Source organism: Apaloderma vittatum, unplaced genomic scaffold (assembly GCF_000703405.1).
Source record: "Apaloderma vittatum isolate BGI_N311 unplaced genomic scaffold, ASM70340v1 scaffold547, whole genome shotgun sequence".
Lineage (NCBI taxonomy): Eukaryota > Metazoa > Chordata > Aves > Trogoniformes > Trogonidae > Apaloderma > Apaloderma vittatum.
The window spans coordinates 175,781-197,331 of record NW_009726483.1 but is presented as its reverse complement, the minus strand read 5'-3'; the positions used below and the strand labels follow the sequence as shown (position 1 = coordinate 197,331).

At 41.3% G+C, this 21,551-nt stretch overlaps 1 protein-coding gene across 1 annotated transcript in view; it reads left to right on the top strand.

Moving 5' to 3' along the window:
* The first annotated feature begins 561 nt into the window (after window positions 1-561).
* NDUFA10 (NADH dehydrogenase (ubiquinone) 1 alpha subcomplex, 10, 42kDa) overlaps window positions 562-21,551 on the top strand; it is a 39,532-nt gene continuing 18,542 nt past the window's right edge. Inside the window, exons 1-7 of the mRNA XM_009873276.1 lie at window positions 562-724; window positions 1,330-1,545; window positions 2,326-2,412; window positions 3,516-3,637; window positions 6,132-6,211; window positions 10,027-10,081; window positions 17,156-17,241. Coding sequence (XP_009871578.1) covers window positions 610-724; window positions 1,330-1,545; window positions 2,326-2,412; window positions 3,516-3,637; window positions 6,132-6,211; window positions 10,027-10,081; window positions 17,156-17,241 — 761 coding nt within the window. The 5' untranslated portion in view covers window positions 562-609. The remainder of the gene's footprint in view (window positions 725-1,329; window positions 1,546-2,325; window positions 2,413-3,515; window positions 3,638-6,131; window positions 6,212-10,026; window positions 10,082-17,155; window positions 17,242-21,551) is intronic.

Below are 21,551 nucleotides of genomic sequence, written 5' to 3'. Positions count from 1 at the left end.
AAAGCTAATTGAGTGCTCCCAAGGATTCGCTCAGTAGGGCACTGCCTTCACCTTTACAGGCCAGATGGGTATTTCTTCCCATCTTTCTCCAGGAGCTGCGCTGTGCAGAAATGGAGCTGTAACTCTGCTGAGACTGGGAGAGAGCTTGGTGTTAATACCTACCCAACAATAAACGCAAATGCAAGGAAAAGCCTACTGTAGGCTCTCCCTTGGAACGTGGTGCACATCATGTGTCTGTGACCTTCAGCAAGTCTGGGAAGTTTCAGTGGGTAGCTTCAGAAAAAAATTCTGGCAGAGCAGTCCGGCTTCATGCTTTAAACGGACTCACCGTTGTTTCCTGGTTTCAGTCTTGCATTTTATAAACAGCTTCTCAATCTGAAAGCAATTCAGTTGCTAAGCTGACATGGGAGTGCTAACTTCACTGCTTGAAAGCTCCTTGTATTAGGTGTGCGAGTGTATATCCTCCTGCGTGTGGAGAAGGTCTGAAAAAGCTGCACTCTGGGCATACCTGGTTCAGCTAAGAAAAATATGCTTTTTTGTTGTGTTTTCTTCCAGGCAAGAATTCATACCAGCCCTGAGCAGAATTTGCAGTATGGCTGGCTGGCCTATATGTTGGGAGAGAGAACTATGAAAAAGTTCACAGAATACAGCAAAGTATTTACGGTGGAGGGAAACTTATCTTCTGGGAAGGGCAAGCTTGCACAACAAATAGCAGAAAAGCTAGGTACATCTTATTTTACCTATTTCTTTACTAGTTTATAGAATGTAACTGTGTAACTTTGCTTCTCACGTAAAGAAAGTTCACCAAACCAGCAGTTCTTGGCTAGTAAATTCTTAGTTAGGCAATGCCATAGTTAGTGTGGGGGGCTTGTAGATTAAGGGGAGAATGCTGGTGAGGCTTGAGATGAGGCCAGGGTGTTTGACAGGGATACTTGAGTAGGATGATTTCTTGTGAATGCAGTTTCAGTCCTAATGAAGTCAGTTTACTCGCTGAGCTCCTAGCTCTGTTAGAGTCACCGAGCACCCTCCGAGGTAGGATTTTCTGCGTGGGTGTGTGCAGAGCATCAAAGTGATTAGAAGATGCATGGCAAAAAGATTCTGCTTGAAACGGTAGCTCACTTTGCACTGGGGAGGTGCAAGGTGGCAATACTTCAAATTAAGGTTTGTCTCCACGCCGTGATGTGATTGACCAAAGGATTTTGTGCTATTTTCAAGAATAGTGTACGAGTACAGCTGTATATTTAAATGAGCTGAATAGATGTTTACTGCAGATGACCAAAACTTACCATTTTTTGATTGGTGCTCTCTTGTGGGCTTCTTTTTTGTCAGGAATGAAATATTTCCCAGAGGCAGACATCCATTACCTAGACAGAAGCACGGGAGATGGAACACCATTGCCTGAGAAATTTAATGGTTTCTGTAACCTAGAGAGGTTTTACAATGATCCGAAATGCCCTGATGGACACTCTTATCGACTGCAAGCTTGGCTGTTTGGTAACCGTGTTCTACAGTACGCTGATGCGTTGGAGCATCTGCTGACCACAGGTTAGATTTCACAGTAAATAAATTTAATTTCCAAATTAACTTCCAAGTGTAAGTTCTTACAAAGTCCTTTGCTAGTATCTGCATTTTAAAATGAAAGCCTCTGATACTGCTAAGCTCTAATTTTTTCCCCCGTTTAATAAGTACGGATTAACAGCCCATTTAGAAAACTACCTTGCACATTTTCTGTTGAAACAGTATCTTGTATAGTTTTTAGCAGAGGAAATATGTACCAGTTAGCAGTTTCATTAGTTTTAGTTGTGCAATTCCTGATGATTGTTTTCAGAAAGACATTTGAAACATACCAAGATAGCTGTGAGTTTGAGAGCCTTTTTAGAGCTCTCCCTGGACCTAATTCCTGATGGTCTCTCTTGTTCACTCTTTTTGATTTCTTTTTGTGGTGTTATTCTAAAGTGAGTGTCTTCTGGCAAGGAAAAGAATTTCCTGTACTGGCACTGATTTACCTGTTGCTTATACTTTAATAAATGTTTTCCAGAAAAGATGTGAATGCCAGAAATTTATGGACACATGTAAATGTACTCCTTAAATCCAGTAGTACTTAGCTACTGTAGGGAGAGGCACAGGAGAAGAATATATGGGGGAGACGGGCGTGTTCAGCATATATATCCAGTTTGTGCGAGTCAAAAGCTTGTTCTTCTGTTTTATTTAAGATTTTTGGAAAACCATTCAGGAAACCGTAAGAGCAGTACTGTCTTTTATTTTAAATGTTGCTGCCAGCACTCTCTTTGAGCCTGGCTGACTGGAACCTACCTTCCATTGCAGGACAAGGCGTGGTGATGGAGCGCTCGCCCTACAGTGACTTTGTGTTTCTGGATGCAATGTTTAAAGAAGGCTACATCCACAAACGGTGTAAGTTACTTGTACGCTAAAGGAAGTAATTTTGCTGTAATCTGTCAGAAGTGTGATAGTTTAGCTTTTTAAAAACAAGTGCTATTCATGCTATTCATATAAATGTTGAATGAATGCTTACCCTGAGCCTGTATGGCTTCCAAATCACGAACTATTACCTCAAAAATGCTTTAGGCTGTTGGTTGATGTAGTAGAAAAACCCACTTGTACAGAACTGACCAACTCCTCTCAGATATATTTTTCTGTGTACAAAAGCAGTGTCCTCCAGTCCTGTCCTCTGGGTTTTAAGTCTGGTTGTCATGGGTTTGGAGAGGTCTGCTGGTTTTTGTGTAGAGCACAGAGCTCTCTTAAGTAGAGAGGCTGCCTCCAAAACAGGTGTGGGGAGGATGCTGCTGGTGACCTCTTGAAATATTTGCCTCACGCCAGTATGATTTTGTGTATGCATCAGAGGGCAAGAAAATGCCTGCCTGATCCTTGGGCTTCCTCCTGTGGTGGGAGATAGAGTACTTTCCTGCAAAATTGTTTTGAAGCATGTGACTGTTTTCCATTGCCACTTTGGCCACACTATCATCTTTGCGGTAGGACAGGGCCATTTATTTTGTGTGTGAGGCTGTGGCAGGAGGCAGCCCCAGCCAGTGGTCACTTCAGGTGACCTGAGTGCTGTGGTCTCTCCGTGATGTTTTGAGAAGCTGTCTCTTAACCGTGGAAGGGAAAAAAATAGGTTTCTCCAAACTTAAGTCAGAAATAACGCCCCTGCTTTCATATAACTAGTTTTAGATTCGTATATCTCAGTGCTTGTAGCTTTGTTAGTTTAGTTGTGTTTTACTTTCTGGAAGACTGTTCTAAAAAATTCCCCAATCCTGTTTGAGGAAAAGTCTACCCTAAACTTGTTAATACCAGCGTAGAAGAGGAGACTACAAATATTTATTTACAAATTTAGTTACAAATAGCAAATGCAGGAAAACCAAATATGGTTGCAGATTCATTACCCAAAAGGTTATAAGTTTAATGCTGTTTCTGTTGTGCTTGTACTCATGGGGAACGTGTATTTTCAGCTGGGCTGCCTTCAGCTCTCCACTGTGCTTGGGTTTGTTTCTCTACAGGTCTTGATCACTACAAGGAGATCAAAGAGATCAGCATTTGTGAATTCCTTCCACCTCACCTGGTCATTTATGTAGATGTACCTGTACCAGAGGTGCAGAAGAGGATTCAAGAAAAAGGAAAGGTAATTTTCTCTATTGCAGGTGCTTATGTCTGTTGTCCTTGTGTATGATTGCCATATTCTGCTTCAGAAAAGCTTCTTGCCCTCTTAGGCCTAAGAACTGTGTGAGTATTCTGGTATGATTGCCCTTAAAAAAAAAAAAAATCAGCTTTTTTGACTGCATCAGCATGCTGTCATTTCTGTAATGAGAAGTGCTCTTAAGAAACAGACAATGTAGCTCGTGTTTCAGGAGTCATGTCCAGGTGATATGGTTCTTGCAGTATACTCTACAGTTATCTGTACTTCCCGAGTGCAAGAAGTCCCAGCTGAGGTCTATGTCACCATTCTCCAGTTGGCTACTTTTTCAGACCTGTGTCAATGTTAGTGTGGGTCACTTGCCATCAGAAAGTTCCAGTAAGTTTCTGAAATTTAGAAAATTATGGCTTGACGCTTTTGTATTAACCCAGCAAAAGTGTCAACTTTAAAACTCATTTTGTATAGGTAGTCCATGAGATAGAAAATCTGGGGAGCCTTCTGGCTGATCTCACGAAGTTGGTAAAAAGTACAGTTGCTTCTTGGCACTAGGGCAACTTCAGTCTAGTCTGAGGTCGTGCTGTGCGACTCCTACCTATTGTTGGTCTTTGACATTCTCACTTTTGCTCTCAACACCCTTTCTTTGAAGGGGACATTGTTTCTCTCTTGAAGACGTTTGCTATTGGGTGAAGGTTATTGTTAAAAAGAAAAAAAATATTAGCTTAGTTCTGTAGCATATTGAATTACCAGGTTATTGAAATAGTCTTGGATCAGAAAAGCTCTAGAGAGATTTTGTATAATGACTAATCTAAGTAAGGTGTTCAGTTTGGTGGTGTTTTTTTTTTTTTTTTCTCTCCTGTGATACTTGGACATGTGCTTGTAACTGTTCCCAGATGTGTTATGAGGATTAAATGATGTTTACCTTGTACCTTGTTCAAAGGCTGAGGGAAATTGTAGTCAAGTGAGGTATTTAACTGTGGAAACCATGACAGATTCAAAGAAAACTTTGATTTATTATGAAAAAATTCTCAGATCTCAAACGCTTGGTGATGCCTGCTTCTTGAAGCATGTATGTGTACCTTAGTGTGCCCGGGTGAGCTCGCAGTGTTTTATTTTGCAGTTTCCTGCTCATTTAAGAGGGAGACTGATGATTGCCGAAGGGAAGTGACTTCAGAGCCGTAAATGGAAGGCTGCCCTTGCTGCTTTGTGATCTGTGTGGCCTGAATTGCTTAGTCTGTTGGTCGAGTGACTTTCCCCTTCTGCCCTCCAGCAGTTCAGGCCGTGCCTCTGTGCTTTCATGAACGAGATACTTTGTGTAGCAAAACCACAGCTTTCTTGTTTTAGCAACTTCAGTGACGGAATTAGAAGCTTCTTAATGTATCGTGGGAACCTGTGAGTTCTTTGCCCTTCTGAGCATAATGGTCTGTGGCATTTTTGAGACCTGGCAGAAATTGCTGCTGTAACTTGTAACTTCCTTGGGGCAGTGGCGGTGCTGAACACTAGAGCTTGTTTGGGGATGGTGTTTTTGGGAAGTGATGGATGGAGTGTCTGGTTGGAATTCAGCGCGTTGCTGTTGCGGGACGCTGGAAGAAGAAAAGCCCTCCAGTGGGCCTAACTAGCGGAAACATAGATCCTCCCAGCGTAATGGGCATCTTGAACGAACATTTCAAGCAGGAAGTGTAATTTAATTGTATCGTGAGCTGAAGGAACACATAGATAAATTTGTGGCATTTTGCAGATGTGACATTAGGGACCCTCTGTGGCAGATGCAGCTGGTGGTGAACGGTGTAACAGCAACTATAATAGCCATGAAGTCTCAAGGATTAAGATTTTTTGGAATATTTTTTTTGCACATGAACTTACGCGTCCACTTCTTCAGTTTCAGGCATTGGCCCTGTCATTGAAGAGGCAGGCTTGGACAATCTTAAATGATTCTCCTTTTTTCCTGGATGCTAATATATAACTTGAATATGCAAGTAGCTAGGATTAATCAATCCTTGTAAAGTTTAACTTTCTGAGACTGATGTATGGTATTTCTAGTGTATGGGAGCTCAGGGAAAGCGAGGTGATTACTGTAACAAACGGAAATAAATTACAAGAAAGTTTGTTCTGCTTTTATATTTTTCTGATAAACCTGCTTTTCCCTGTCTAGATTCACTAGCATATCAGAAAACTCCTACAGCTAATTATTAAAACACTGGACATAGTAGTACATTGTAAAGCAGCTGTTAGTGCAGACTGACTTGTTCCATGGGGTACTCTAGATATTTGATACCATGTGAGAAATTCTGAACATTCCAAATGTCTTACTCTGAATTTGAATTCTCAAAATTGTCATTAATGCACATGTGGTTTGCTGGGCAGCTAATACAAGAGTGACATCTTGACAGAAGATATACCAGCGCCTTCTGCTTAGACTGGAGTCTGTGCTAGTGCGAAAAGAAAGAAAACACATTTCACAACATTGTTTTCTATTTCTTTTTAGCCTTATGAGAAAAAGGTGTCTCCTTCATATCTCCAGAATATTGAGGATGCTTACAAGAAAGTCTTCTTACCAGAGATCAGGTTAGCAAACCAAACTGTTTTGTCTGAATCTTCTGAGTAAAAATGTGTGCAAATCGTAAAACCTCTGGCAATGTAAGCAAATGAAACCCTGTCATGTGAGAAATCCTCTTTGTGCTCAGTGCAACAATATTGTGTCCTAATGATGGGGTATTGCATGCATGGAGGAATAACTGTGATTACTTGCACAGGTACTTGCAGTTACCTCTTCCTTCTGAGAAGCCTGATGCCAGTGTTAGGATATTGGAAGGTTAAAAATTAAGTCTCTTTAGATGTGAGCTTTATAGAGCAATGTTCTTTGATTCTTAACAGATTCAGAGTGGATGAGGTGTTGTACAATAATTTAGTTTCATTAACTGACCTGCCTAATATGTTGCAAAGCTAATGAGGCCTGATCTGCAGTATGGTTTTTTCATTCTGTGGTCGTGAAGTCATATACAGGGAAGCATAAACTTTTTGATAGTTAGAAGAGTACTTCAGGAGGAAAGCCAGGAATCGGGTCTCTTTGCTCTTTGAAAACAAGTTCTCTCTCCCTTTCTGGCAGTATTTGGTACGTGGTTCGTGTCGACACCTTTGTTTCTGCTTGTTAGCTTGCACTAGTGGTTGGAGTGCTTTCTCGGTGTGATGTCCAGAATGCTGTATCTATGGCAGTGTGTTTGTGCTGCCATGACTTGAGGCTTTTCTAGGGCTTTTGTGGAAAGCTTGGGATTTCTCTATCCTAAACCCACCTTTCAGTTGTCATAGCTTTGGCTAGTTTCTTGATAGTAATACAGAATGAGAGGAGAAAGAGATTTCCAGGTATGGGCTTGTTTCCTCTTCTGCTTCTGTTTCTCCACCTCATGAGGCTTTTCCTGGCAGCTTTTACATGTGAAAAGCATTTGATGCACTTGTTGGTGCTGTTAAATGGAGACTGTTGCTACCTGCTCTGAGACACTAGAGATGCTCTTCTCTGGGCTCCCCTGGCTTTCTCTAGCTGGAAAACAAGAATTATGTGCAGTGTAAACTTGAGATGAGGAGTCTATTACAGTCTGCCTGTTGTACCAATTCCTAGAGAAAAGGTCTATCAAAAATCAAACTATGTTAAAAATCTAAAAAGGTTTGCGTCTAAGCAATCTACGTCCCTCAAACAAATAGCTTCCTGGAAAGGAAACTCTTAAAGGTCACAAAGCCAGGCCTGCTTTGCATCATGACAGTCTCTGACCATGCAAGGTTTGGTGTGTGCATGAAGGTAAGTCAAACAAGATCTTCAGGTATATTGTAGCCCACGTGTTTCCCCTTGCTTGCTCGCTCCAGCTCCCAAGGTAAATCAGTGTAATTGCGCTGTCAGCGCTTGAACTGAATAACTTCACGCTGAGCTTGTCATTCACGCAGGGCAGAAGTTGTTGGTGTGATGTATGGTCATCTGCCTCCCAGTGTGTTCCCTACAACTCTGCGGGCAGCACACGGCTCTCAGAAGGAAACGGGGTCTAAAGAGGGAGAGGGGAGGATGGGAAGTCTTAGGGCTGTCATTCCCCCAAGGGCAAAACTGTTTAGAATTTACTGGCGAGGAGAAAAAATACTGCTTGTTCTTTGGATCGAGGCCTGGAAATACATCGTGGTGTTTAGCGAGGCTAAATCCTAGAGCTAGCTGGTCCTGCTGTGATTTCAACTCTTTCTGTACATGGTCAATTCACTTGTTAAGCAAACACCCTCTGGTTGGCATCCTCATCAGCGGAGGGGCTTACAGTAGCTTGTCACATCAATCTGTGTGCTTGGGTCTGAAGAAGGATGTCTCTGTCCCCTTGATGTGGGGGAGTTGTGAATGTGTCAGATGTCAGCTTTGTGCATCTCTGGATTTCACTGACAGCTTGTATATTTGATAAATATACAGAAGCCTCACCTGTCTTTAACTGTTTGCTTGCTGGCTTGCAGAGCGTTGCAGTGAACAGTATTCATACCTGGCTAGTAGTCTCTTAGCAGACTAAGAGGTATTTGATTTCCTAGCGCTTCAGGATGACCAAAACCTGGTTCAAACAGGCTGAAAAATTATTATAGACTGTTGAACAAAGTCCTGCTTACTTTCCATGCTCAAACTTATGTTTGTTTGTTGTCTTGGTCTTCTTGAAAGGCAGCAGGAAAATAGTCTTCTTGTTTACCTAGCAAAATTCCTTTTACCTTACTCCATTTGATTGGATCAGCTCAGTGCTGCTTGAAGCGATATGCTTCATAGTGCACATTTGACTATCTTAAAATTGGTGCTTCCTTTCTAGTCTGATGTGTATGAATGTATTCCAAATTTTATTTTGATAGTGGTTTGTGAGCCTGGTGCTGTGGAGGTACTACCTTTTGATTTTGAGCAGACAGCTTTTATTTTTCGCTTGTTTTTTTTTTTCTTTTCCTGGACCAAAGCCCTAAGATTGCTGGTGTTCTCTTTCCTATCCAGTACTGCTTCCACTGAGCTGTTTTCTCTTAATGAAAGCCCCAATAATCTTCAGAGTATCAAGTGATTTGACCTGGATTGTTAATGCAGTTGCCAGGATAAGGCTGTGGTGAAGCCTGACCTCTCCCTTTCCTTACCTACAGTCGATGCTGAAGATGTGAGCGTGCAGCTACACTATTACAGCAGCTCCCTTTGAAAAGGGGCCATTTCTTTTCTTTCTGAAAGAGTCATGTGCGACTCTCTGTTTTGTTCTCAAGTTGAGAACAAACTCTTTAAGTAGTTCCCCTCCTAGAATGATGTCACATGTTCCAGGCAGCCCCAGAAAAATTTTATCCTGGTGTTCTCGGACTGGAACAGAGCACCAGCTGAATGGCTGACTTCAGGAGCTTGGGTTTTCATAGGGATAAAAGGCATTTTATAAACTTTCTTACCAGAGCTGTTTTGACTGGCCTATGATAACACAGCCCAGGAACTAATTCAGACTGCTGCAGTTATAAGTTATTTTGATAACGTGACTATTTAGTGAAACTGAGATTGCCATCCTTAATCCTGAGTAAACTTACAAGTGGTTGTGCTAAGCAAAAAGCCTGCAAATTCTTCTCAGGGCTCTTCAGCTTTGCTCTGTGTGTTGTTTGAAATACTGTGAGCATTTGTCATCTGTTTATTTCCTCTGAAGTTTTTGTTAGCTGAACAAGAGTCTTCCAGGGCAGCAGGACCAGATTTTGGGAACAGTTACTGAGGGTGGCTGTGCGTATATAGTAGTGAAATGTGTTCGTATAGGAACTCCTATCGTGGCCCTGCCCTGCAAGTGTGTTTTCTCGGAAGGCTGCTGTATGGGTAAGAATCTTGTAACCAGGAAGCTACTACCTGTTTTAAATGTTTTTATACTTAACAGACTCTGCTGCCTGCACCTTATTGGCTCAGTCTTGGTAAATATTGATGAATGAATGTATTCTTCTCTTAAAAATTAACCACAGGTATTAATCTATTTGTGAAAAGGAAGGCTTGCTCAAGTTTCAGATTAGACTGGTTGAAAACTTCACTTGGCTTCAAATAGATTGGGCAATTGTAATTAGGGCAAGTATCTATGTTAGTGAAATGGAAACAAATTCATGGGTGGGAGCTCTTTTTTTTTTCCCCCCCATTTTTTTTGATCTGAAACTATGTAGATACCACAGGCCATTTACCCTTTAAAAACAATTTTCCACAAGGAATGAAGCAACTTACAGGCTTTGTAGGAATTCTGTTGCAAGAACTCTGTAAGAATTCTAAAAAATCGTGATGATTCTGGTTCTGTGTTTGTGCCGTTTAACTTCATTTCTGCTTCAGTATGGAGCAGGGGGAAGAGAATGGATAGAGCAGTTGTATCAGTGGAGCTCAATTTTTTTCTTCCTTGCAGTGAGACCAGTGAAGTGCTGCAGTACACAGCAGCTGAGGTAGAGGATGTGGAGAAGGTAAGAGTTGATGCATATATTGATTAATTATATCTTTTTAAAACTATCAAGACTGAAACGTAAAGAGAACTTGTTGTCCTAGATAGCAAACTTACTTAACTACTTAATGCATTTGGTGTTGTTGCTATGACAAAGATCTGGGCTGGCTCTGTACTAGAAAATTTCCATGAGTGAGTGTCATTTTGTCAGGGGAGTGGAAATGTCACCCCTCCCATCCCTTTTGCCAAGATACCTAGCTGACTGGGCAAGGAAAACCTCCTGTAGACCACATGATTATCACTAATAATTTTTATTTTTAGTGTCTTTTTCTGATGTAACACGAGTCTTCCCAAATTTTGTTTGTTTTTCCAAGCAAATCTTGTGAGGGAAGTCGAAACAGGATTTCCCCAAGTCCCTGCTGGGCTGTGCAGTGTTTGGCTGTTCAGTCAGCAGCCTTGCTTGAAGTGGCTGGTGGGATGGGCAAGGCTTTGCATAGCTCAGTTTGGGAACTAATGGCATGAACCAAAAGGTAAGTCACCCCCAGCATGCGGCTGAGATTTTGTCTACAAGGTGTGTCTCTGTGGGCTTTTGCCATTGTACATCTTCTCATGATCAAGGTTGTTGCCAGGTTCATATCTAATAAAATAGCTGTTGTTTTCTAAAAGCTAGTTATTATTTGTTTCTAGCAAAGAGCTGGATAATCAGAGCTGTTAGAAGTTGAGTAACCCTGGGTTACTCATCTGTATGAGCTAGCATGTGGTGTCTAAACCGCAGTTTTTTCTCCAAAGGGTTTTACCAGACGCGTTTCCCCTGGAGCAAGCCGGATAAATTACCTTCTCGTTGCTAGAAATAAACCCTTCTCTTACGTGACAGGATTAACACGAGATCAGTTTTCTCCTACTCAGTTGTGTTGTTTTTTGGAGTAGGTGTAATGTATTTGCCTTATTTCAGCAAATATTCTTGCTCGTGGAAGGTTACTGGTGGGATAACAGAAGCCTTTTGCTTCCCTGTTGTTAACTTTTTCTCTATAGCTGCTGTCCCCTTCTGAGAAGAGCAACAAGATTTTTGCAATTCTGGACTGGTTTGTAGTGGGCTGCTTCAGTTTTAGGGATGAAAGCTGCATGGTGAATCCCTCAAAGTTCATCTGTAGTAACAGTAAGGATGTCAGCTGCACTAAAACTGTATTTTCACATATATCTTGCTGATTTTTAGTAATTTCATCCTCTGTTTCTTTTTTGAAAGCTCTGATAATCCTTCCAGAGTCCGCTTAATGCCCTCCTTTCCTCCATTGGAGGGGAAAAGGAGCATGAGGCTGGTTATATTGCTTTTTTCTTTAGGAAATAAGTTCAGACCTTTACACAGCAGTGTGCAGTTAATTCCTAAATCATCTAGGAAATTCCTAAATCATCTAGGAAGAGAAAAGTGGCAGGGTGATTACCTTGTGACGGAAAACTTACTAGTTTGGTGAAAGGGAGAATTTTGGGTAAATGTAATGGGCTTTTCCAAATCAGGTGCAAAAGGAAAACAACATTTATTTATTCCAGCACCTCTCCACCCACCTGCATGATGTATTACATTCAGCAGGTAGCAGGCTGCCTTATTGCAGAGGTTTATGTATAGTTTTGTGGGGGCATTTCTGTCTTGCCATGGGACGTGTCTTAGAGCATTTCCTAGCTAAGCCTCCAACTCAGTGCTTAAACTAAAGACCCTTAACCTAAGCTTGGAATGCGTAGCAAGGGAGGCTTCTGACTGCTTACTGCCTGAGAGTTAGAAATGTCCAAATAGGCTTTTTTTTTTTTATAAGTGTTGCAGATGCAGCCTCTTGCTGCTGTGCTCACTCTCTGATGGGCTGGGTTTGGTGACTGGGATCAAGTTAATTTTCCTTGCTAGAGGCCATACGGTGCTGTGCTTTAGATCTGACTAACCCCGTGTTGATACTGTGCCGGTATTTTAGCTACTGCTGGGCAGTGCTTGCACAGCATTGAGACTGACCCTGTTGCTCACCGAGACTGTTAGTCGTTGTCTCTGCCCCTGCGATTAGGTTGGGAGGGTGCAGAAGTTTGGGAGGTGACACAGCCGGGGAACTTGACCTGGACTGACCAGAGGGATTATTCCACACCATATAATGTCATGGTTACCCATAAAACTATAGGAAGTTGGTTTTTTTTCCAAGGTAGTGAGTGCTGAGACAGCCCTGTGAGCAAGAGGCTGGAAAATCTGTATCTTTGAGCTTGGTTTGCTCCACAGGAGTTGGTGATGAATCTGTTTCAGTTGAAGTCTACCAGTAAACTCTCTTAAGTCTGACTTTGTTTGGAGGAGCAAAGCATGGTTTTTAGTGAGCCTTGGACATTGCGATAGCCTGCCCATAACGTCCTCGTGTTCCCATATAAAAGCTTTGTGAAGCAGAAAATACTGGTAAAGACTTTCCTTGTCCTAAGAAGTTAACCCCTGTTAGCTGCGTTGCTTTGCATTTCTAGGCCTTTTAATTCCCTTTACAAAATGTGGTCATGCACCACATTTTGGGTCCTACCTTATTATGGCTGAATTTCTGGACACTTGATTGTCGTCATTAACCAGTAACTTGTGAGGCTGTTTGAGTTTTATACCTGAAAAGGGCTGGTGGCTTCAGTGTGATAGTAGATAAATAGAAGTTCACTGTGAAATCATGCTTCAGGAAGATAACTACTTGCATTTGGAGGACTGCAAAATGTTTAAAATCTCTCAACACACCTCATTTTCAAGCTTCAACGAAACCCTTTGTTCTGAGATCAACTATATTTATGCACAGAGCTATCTGCAGCCCTTACCAACTCACAGTTCTGACATGAACCCTTGGGTGTCTCTTTCAGGAAGGGGTTAAAAAAAAAGACTGAAGAAGGGAAACCTTCACATTTTGTCATAATTCCAAAACTACTGTTGCCAAAAAGCTTTTGAATCTCTGAGATTTCAGTCTTGTGAGTACCTCTGTGAAAAATTGAGAGCATAGCCTCATTGTTCTCATGTGCATAAAAAGAAAATCAAGGAATCCTTTAGTGTTAGCAGAGTGGAAGTGCCCTTGGTTCTGTGATAGGTGAGGCACAGAGCGGCAGGAAAGCACTCCTTGTTGAAGTTCACACACTTGCAGCCACAGGGAAGATTCAACTTTGCAGTGAGAAGCATCCTCTGTGGCAAGAAGGATCAGCATCCTGGGAATAATACATTCTCTGTCATGTTTCTAGATTATGGATTTTTTTGGGGAGTGGTGGGAGCAGGGCAAAAATAATGAAGTGGAAAGAAAACAAAATGCACAAATACCTGAGGTCAAGGTATAGATGAGAATATTGAGCAATTATAGTTTTTCTAGATTACATAAAAGAAAAGATAAGATTTGAGAACCATGGTGTTTCGAAAAGGATGTTTGGTAGAAGAAATAAGAGAAAGTTGGGATGGGGGCATTATTTTTTTTTTATTTTCTCCCCTTCCTTTTCTCTGAGCAAGTCTTGAACTGGTCAGAATACAGCAGTTTATTTCCTCCATAGATTTTTTTTTCATAAACTCTATTGCTAGAGATCTTATTTTAATCAGGTTGTAAAGTCAGTCTAAAGCTTTTGTTGCTCAAGTAGGGGGTCTGTTGAGTTCAACAATCTTGTGTCATCGCTGTACATAGGGTCATCAGTATGTGCTGATGTTCTTTAATTTGGTTGATAGAGGAAGGGTTATTATTTTGAAGCTGACGTACAAGATGGTATGATTTTCATTGCTAGATATTAGCTATGAAGATTGGTACTCTTTCCACTTCAAAGAATAAGGTTGCTTTCCCCCTCCACCTTCTGTTCAAATTCAGTTTATTTTGGGGTGAAATTCGGAAATTAGGATTGGCAGGAGGGATTTGGTTTTGGCTTGTAGGGTGTTTGTTTACACAGGTGTATCCTGTTGATAGATAGCAAAGTTTAACTGTTAGCTTCAGTGTACATTTTGTTTGCTATGTGATTTGGGAGCCTACTTCTTTTTTTATGACCTTATCGTTTAATGGCTTTGGATTTGCACAGAGCAGACATACACAACTTAGAAATTGCTTCTATGTCTAAAGTGTGGGTTTTAAAAAAATCATTTGAGGTTTCATATTGTAATTAACATTGGTTACAGTGGCTAAAGGTGTAATAAGTGCTGAAATGAGCTTTGTTAGGGTATTTCAGGCTGCTTTTACATGAGGGTAAACTGGGAATAAAAAGTAAGCTAAGTTGAAAAATATTTAGAGCCCTGGGTATTAAAAAAGGGTGGTACTAGGAAAGAAATAACTTAAAACAATTTTGGTTAAGTCCATGCTTGTGGATTGTGGTTTGTGTTTATGTGTTGGTTTTATTCAGTGTCACCAGCTTGCCTGAACTGTGGAGAAGCTGATGAAAATGGGAGGCTGCTGACAGACCAGGGCAGAAGTGAAATCCCCAGAGCTGAACCGCCTGGCTTTTTGAGCTGTAGGTGCTCTGTGTGGATTGAGCTCCTTCTGCAAAGTGTGGCCTGAACTCTGTAGGACTGTAGCCTGGATTGCTTCTTGTGTCCTTCTCTTGCTTAAAGAAGCAACCTGTGAGGAAGGAGTTCGGGGCGAAGTCAGCTGACAGAGCAGCCTGTTGGGGTTTGGTGTCTGTCCCCAGAAATGATATGAATAAGAACAGTGTCACCGGCCACTCCCCTGCTCTTCCAGCAAGAGCACTTGCCAGAACACTGTGAAACGAGCTTAGAAGTTAGAAGCTGTTTGTATTGGCTTAGTTGCAGAGATTACAGAAAAGGGTTTTGTTATTGAGGACAGTTTTTCTGAATCCTACCATGCTCTGTGATATATTAAGACCTGACCTCCCCTGGACGTTAGGATCAGTAGTGCTGCGATCAGGTTTAAATCATTAATTTGCTGTTAATTCCCCAGGGGTGCCAGAGCATTCCTTATAAATGAGGAAACTGTTCCTCTGGCCTGATTGGGAGACTGATGCCGTTGTTAACAAGCTGCTGGGAGAGCTATCTGCTGATACAGTAATAAGAGTGTGCAAAACTAACTTGGATACAGATTTCTTTTTCCCTGCAGCATTTTCTGAGCCCTGTTGTTAGCAGCTCTATTATTAGTCCTGTCATCAACCATAGCGGTGAGTTTCCGAAGCTTTGCCTTGGAATGGAGAAGTAATAGCTTTTGCATAGCTCATGGGAAGGTGGAAGTATGGTGGAAGTTCAGCTTTTAAATTAAATAATTAAAATATATAATGGATGTTTGGACTGACTTGCCATACACATCCTTTCTCTCTACATCTTTCAATGCTTATCTTGGGGAGTTATGTTACAGAGGCTTGGTAGGAAGAAGCAGTTTCTAAATACATTATTGAAAACTTCTAAATGTATATGGTGTAGTTTCTGTACTGTTTTTTCAAGGACTGAAACGTTTTTTCCATCAGCAGGTGGATATTTTGTTGGCTTTTTCTTTATGTGAAAAGTAGGTTTCCTGTGCTCTCAGCTACAGTATCTGGCTTTCCAAGTTTGCCTCTCTGTAAGATCAAGAATGATTAAAGAGCATCTAAACTTGCTTGAAGTTTTAAATATGCTTTGGTGATGTCACGTCAACCTGTTTTTAAGTCTTTATCAGGTAAATTAGTCTTTAAGAAATATAAATGCCTTGAGGAAAATGATCATGCAGTTGTATCTCTAAGCCATTATTTCTTGCTGTAAAGACGTAGTACTAGTAGTAGAGTGGACCTTTATAGTCTTTAGCACTATAGTCTAATAGCACTTTGTTAATGCCTTTTGAGTGATAAAAGATTGGATTTAGTGTATGCTGTGATTGCAGGGAATAATTATAGAGGATTTAATGTACAGTAAATAATAGCAACAGTTTTCATTTACTGTTCTACCATTTTATTCCTGGCATCTGCTTACTTGTTGTCAATGGGTTGACAACACATCATCAGGATTTTGGTCCTGACCTCAAAGCTTTATCTTTTCCTTCTGGAAAAGATACCTGAAAAGTGATGTTTGAAGCTGTAGCAATCCACTCCTTCCCAAGTTGCTTCAAAAGCACTACCATCTCCACCTTATCGTACACCTTGAGTGCATTCTCCCGACACTAGTTCAGGTTTCCTTCGAATCTACTCGGTTGTATGTGATAACCTCAGACTCGTGTTAAGCAATTACCCAGTGGACTAGCAAAGGTCTGCTCTGTGGTGGAGCCAGGCTGTAAATGAAGCTCAAATGTGTGACTGGTAACTGGTAAGCTTGGGGATGCTGAAGGAGTGATTTGCTGAGCTGGTGTTACTTGTGTGAATGGTTCTGGGTGCTGAGCTGTGAATTTTGCCTTTCTGCTTGGGGTGCACACATGCATGAGTAGGTCCTGATGACCGACGAGATCATGAGCCTTTAGACTTCTGTCATTACAGCTACTTCAAGTGTGTTTCAGTTTTCCAGCCTGAAACACGCCTCAGTTTCTGTGATGGGAATCACACACAACAACACCGCGAGGCAATTGCCACAGTTGCTCCTCAGTTAATATGCCACTGAGCCTTTCTGAAAAAAAACCACCAAAAACCTTCACAAAAAACAACAAAACAAACCCCACAATAAAAGACCAAAAGAAAAAAAACAGAGATAGAAACAACAGGCTCCTTATGTAGCATGTCGGGTTTTGTTTGCAGCAAAAGGGAGTTAAATTTAGACTTCCCTTCTCATTCTACCTCAGAGGTGGGGTTGTACCTTCTTTGCTTCCTTTCAGCCCCAGCAGCAGGTTGAGGAAGAGTGTCTTGGTTCAGGTAAGGATTTGGAGAGAAGGCACATTTCAACTGATTTATTCCTTGCCGTCCTCTACTTACAAGGCTGAAAGCATCAGGAGTTTTGGAGCTGGCCCCTAGGTGTCTGCCCAGTGCTTATGGCAGGGCCACAACCTCCAGAATTAGGCTGGGAGATGTGTTATCTCTAAACGTTTGCACTGTTAACATAGCTTTGGCAGTGAAGCCTTTTTGCTGGGTGTCTCGTGTAATAGTATATTTTGATTATTTCATTGATATGGAGGGGGCTGTTCATTGGTTTTTTTGAATGTTCTGATCAGATCACCTCTTCTTGTGACTTTTGTTCTTCTGATTCCAGGTGATTGAAGACATCGAGTACCTGAAGTTTGACAAGGGGCCATGGCTGGAGCAGGATGATGTTTCTTTCCATCATTTAAGACTTTAGTAAGTATGATGTCTTCCAGTAACTGAATGTTCCTTAGCGTCAAATCTCAGGGAGAATTGTTAAAGCTTGGAGGTTTTAAAGGTGTGTTTATATTTGCTCTCTGACTTGTTTTTTTTAATCAGAAATCAGCAATGGCAGCAGACTTTTATAATATTCATGCTTGGCACTGTCATGTGGCATTTTGCTGTTGCTGGTAATTGATTAGCAAGAGACTCCACACAACTAGATCCCATCCCATTAATGAAGCATAAGCCATTTCTTAACTTATGTGATCTGTGGCCCTTAGGAAAGTATTCTTGCGAGCACTCATGTTCTTGGGTGACCACAGAAAAAAGCATTTCGTTTTAGAATGGAGCGTTTGTGCAGTTGGCGTGGTGGTTTCTCTGCTGCCCTGGCAGCATAACATCCTTCAACAAAGCTTATTGACACAGCAACCTTGTAACAAGTTTTATATGTGGTGCTGTTTAATAGTCTGTGGTTAGAGATTTTTGTTTGTGTTGTAGATTATTTTTTTCTAAAATTGAGAGTGATTTCTTAGGCTGTCTACTTTTAAATGTTTTTCCAGCAGTCAAGAAGCTGGCTGAACGGAGTATAGGGGGGAGGGAATCAAGCAAACTTGGCTAACTGCTCAGTAAGCAATTTTTGCCTCCTTTCCCTTGGCTCCCAGTAAATAATCCTGAACAGAAGCTTTAATCCTAATTCATGGAGAGAAGTATTGAAGTTCTGTTGTTCTTTCTCCATAGTAACATGTAAAGTATAGCAGGTGAAGGGTGATTTTTTTGTTGTTGCTGGGCTGGTTTATTTGTTTGTTTTGCTTGTTTCATTTTTGTTTTTATTAAAGATACTTGTCTGTCTAGCTGGATGTGAAGAGATCAGACTCAGATAGTGGAAAGTGCCTTGCTGGAATAGAATCAAATTTGATTATAAAGATTCTGCACAAATACTCCATGATTACCCATCCTCCTGTTCAGCTGTGGAGCGCTGCTGGTGGGGCTGCAACTGTCCCCAGAGCAACACTGAAAAGAGAGGAAGCTCTTCAAACTCCAAAATACATTGAACTAAACCACTGACATGTATGTAGAAATGAGGTCAGACCTACACTTTTACCCTTATGATATGAAAGAAGCATCAGGAGTGCCACTCTGAAATCATGTGGATAAGCAAAATGTTTTCTGGATAACCCCTTATAAAGAGTTCAGCTACACTTGTAAGACTATTGATAGTCAGAACCTCACGCTGTAGCGAGACAGGCTTTCCATTTTGCTTGTACTTCATCTTTTACCTGAATGTGCGGGTAGCAAGTGCTGTATATTTACTACACTTGAAAAACTAAATCTAAGCAGAAATGTGGAAAGAATATAATTTGTATCTCACAGGTTAATAGAAACGTGGGAATTTTTAAAATTGAATATCTACCTCTGAATTTCTGTCTTTGTTGTGACAGGCATTGGAGTAGTGAGTTAATTATTTTTGCAGGCTTCTGATACTCTTTGCCTTTTACTTTTCTGTGCTGTTGCTTCAAATACCTCCTAAAATTAGAGGTAAAGTTCCGTTTCTGTGGCCTTTCTCTCAAAGGGTGAAGACAGATCACAGAAGAGCAGTGTTGGGTGATATCTAAGAGAAACAAGGCGTGATTCACGTGCCTTTTAAGTATCTTAGAGGTTTCTTTGTGTAGGAATTGAAGGACAGCATCTGGTGACTTAGACCCTGCAAAACTAACAAGATCAAATTTTCTTTGAAAGAGAAAATACAGTTAAGTTGCTTGTTTTCTTTATGGCTTTGTACTAGTACAGGTATTAAGAAAGGATTATTAATTGCAGAGTGTAGGAGGGAGTTAAAGGAAAGCATATAATTAAAGAGCAGTGTATTAAGATATTGTATGAAAATTCTACTTTGCAGCTGAAGGAGGGAGTAAATTGCATTGTGTTAGGGACTCGAATTTTCATTGAACCCTGATGAAGGGTGAGAGCGTCTCTTGTACAAGGCTCTTGTCATCGTAGATAAAATGAAATAATTTTTTCTCTTGGCAGCGTGTGGCTGTTTTAATATCTTGCAATGCAACAAACTGACAATTTATTTGGTCTTGTGGTTTGAGTTTTGCTCTTTCTCCATGCCTTGGGAATACCGTTGTCAGGTTAGCATTTGCATTTGGACATCTGATGATGAACGTGCCCGGTGTTTGTTCTGAATCTTCATTTGGTGCTGGGGTATTAGGGTACTGATCAAACATGTCACAACAGCTCCTTTGCCAACTCTGTGCTCATGCCTTGCTCAGCTGGATGAGGAGATCATGGGTGACATGTTGGGCAGCTTGGGAAGAGCACCTTTATAACTTTGCACAAAGATACACGAGTTTGGACATGATTTTTTCACGTTAACTCCACAAGTGCAGGACAGACACAAATCTCCTGTCGCAGCTTGAACAGACTTTGCTCATGAAAACATGTCAGACCCAGTGCCAGACAGAGACAAAAGTGCAAGGACCGAACAATCACTGCAGGGAGTCTGCTGTGTGTTTTCACTGTTGGAATTGCATCCCGGAGCATCACATGCCAAACTTGGAGGCTAGTTCATGAACGTTAAAGCTGCTGCTTTTCTCACTTTTTTTCCAGTGCTCACGTAGAAGAGAGCTTGTGGTACCCAGCCTTCCACAGATAGGCATGCCTACATTCACTTTTCTTTTTGGAAAAAGAGATTTTTAGCATGTTCCCGGTGGCCTGCCTGTTCCGTATGCCGGTACGTGCTGCCCTCTCGTGGGTGTTTCCAGAAGGCTGCAGAAAGTATTTGATTTTCCATCTGCGGTTGCTTTCTTCCCTGACCTGCCAGGGCAACGGTGAGGATAACTTTTTCATTGCATGTTATAAGGTCTAATGCACAGAAACCCCAGCAGGGCCTCCAACTAATTAGGTAATGCAAGTAAGTGAGCTAATCAAATCAGTGAGCCGCACCCATGTAAAATCAGTTGCATAATGATACCTTTTATCTCCCTCCTTGCCCTTGAGTACCCTCTCCTTTGCCCTAATAGAGCAGTGCAGTTGTGGGACTGAGGCATGCCTTTGTAAAAGGTTAAAAATGCATATATTTGTGTATGTAAGCTGGAGGGATTTCCCGGAGGATGCTTTTCACATCTTTCCTTCCTATCCAAGTGCTGAGTCCAACAGAAACCATTCTGCTGGCTTTTTGAAATGTCTCAAGCAGTTCCTCGGTTGCCGCTGCACTGTCCCGAGCATGATTTTCTTTCTACCCTTCCCAGTAAAATCATGTGACTGTCTACATGCATTGCAAAATAAAGAATGTTTTGGAGTGTAGAGCTGTAGTTTGCGTAATATCACCTGTGTTACTTTACCAGCTGGTGGGGGACCTTCCTGCATTTGACTTGTTTCATCAGACAAATCCCAATTCTCCAAAATCCAAATTCCCCATAGCTCCTTCAGAATTTGTTAAAGCAGAACATATTTAAATGGGCAAATTTTTGGCTTTTTAAAGTGGCCACTAATTTTATTTAAAAAAGGTAGGTATTGACATTTGTTTTGTCTTGATGAAAAGGGAATCTATTTGCATTTGGAAACAAACTAGCCATGAACTAGTTTGCTGCTCTCATCTGTTCGATATTGTTCATTAATAACTATCAGTGTGCCACAAACCCTGTGAAGAAAATCCTCCAGTATTGCAACTGGTGGGACATTACACATAAAATTTGAGGTTGTTACTGAAGGACTTTGTATGTGCAGTAACAAATAATTTCCACGAATCTAAACTAATGTTAAGAGAACTTAGAACTATCGCTAACCCCAGGATTTGACTCCTCCTTCCTTCCTGTCCATTTTGCTCTGGTGAAACTAAATGTTGCAACAGAGAAGCACGGAAGTGAATGAGAGAAAGTGATCTGTCAGCTCTTGTTTGCAGTGTAGTTGAAGATGCTTAGTACTGGGAAGTGTCCGTGCTTGAATGTCTACCTTGTCTAATTTCAAATAGCAGGACTAGAAGTGCTTGGAAGAAGTGAATTTGGCTTATTTTTGACACTCTTTGTAATGGAGACTCCAAAATCTCATAAACCATTAATTGTAAGACTTCTGGCACTGTTAGAAACCGCTTCCTTCGGCACATTACTCCTCTCTTGCTTCAGCTGGAACAGTTCTCGGCAGTTTCCTCTTTGCAGTGTCTTTTGATAGATTTGCAGAGCTGCTGTTGTGCCTTCCCTTGCAGCCCGGCTTTTCTTGGAAAACTCTTTTCTTTCTTTGTGCTCCTGGTGAGTGTTGGTTGTTCACCGACGGGGTGGCTCGTGGTTCGCCTCCGGCACGATGTACTT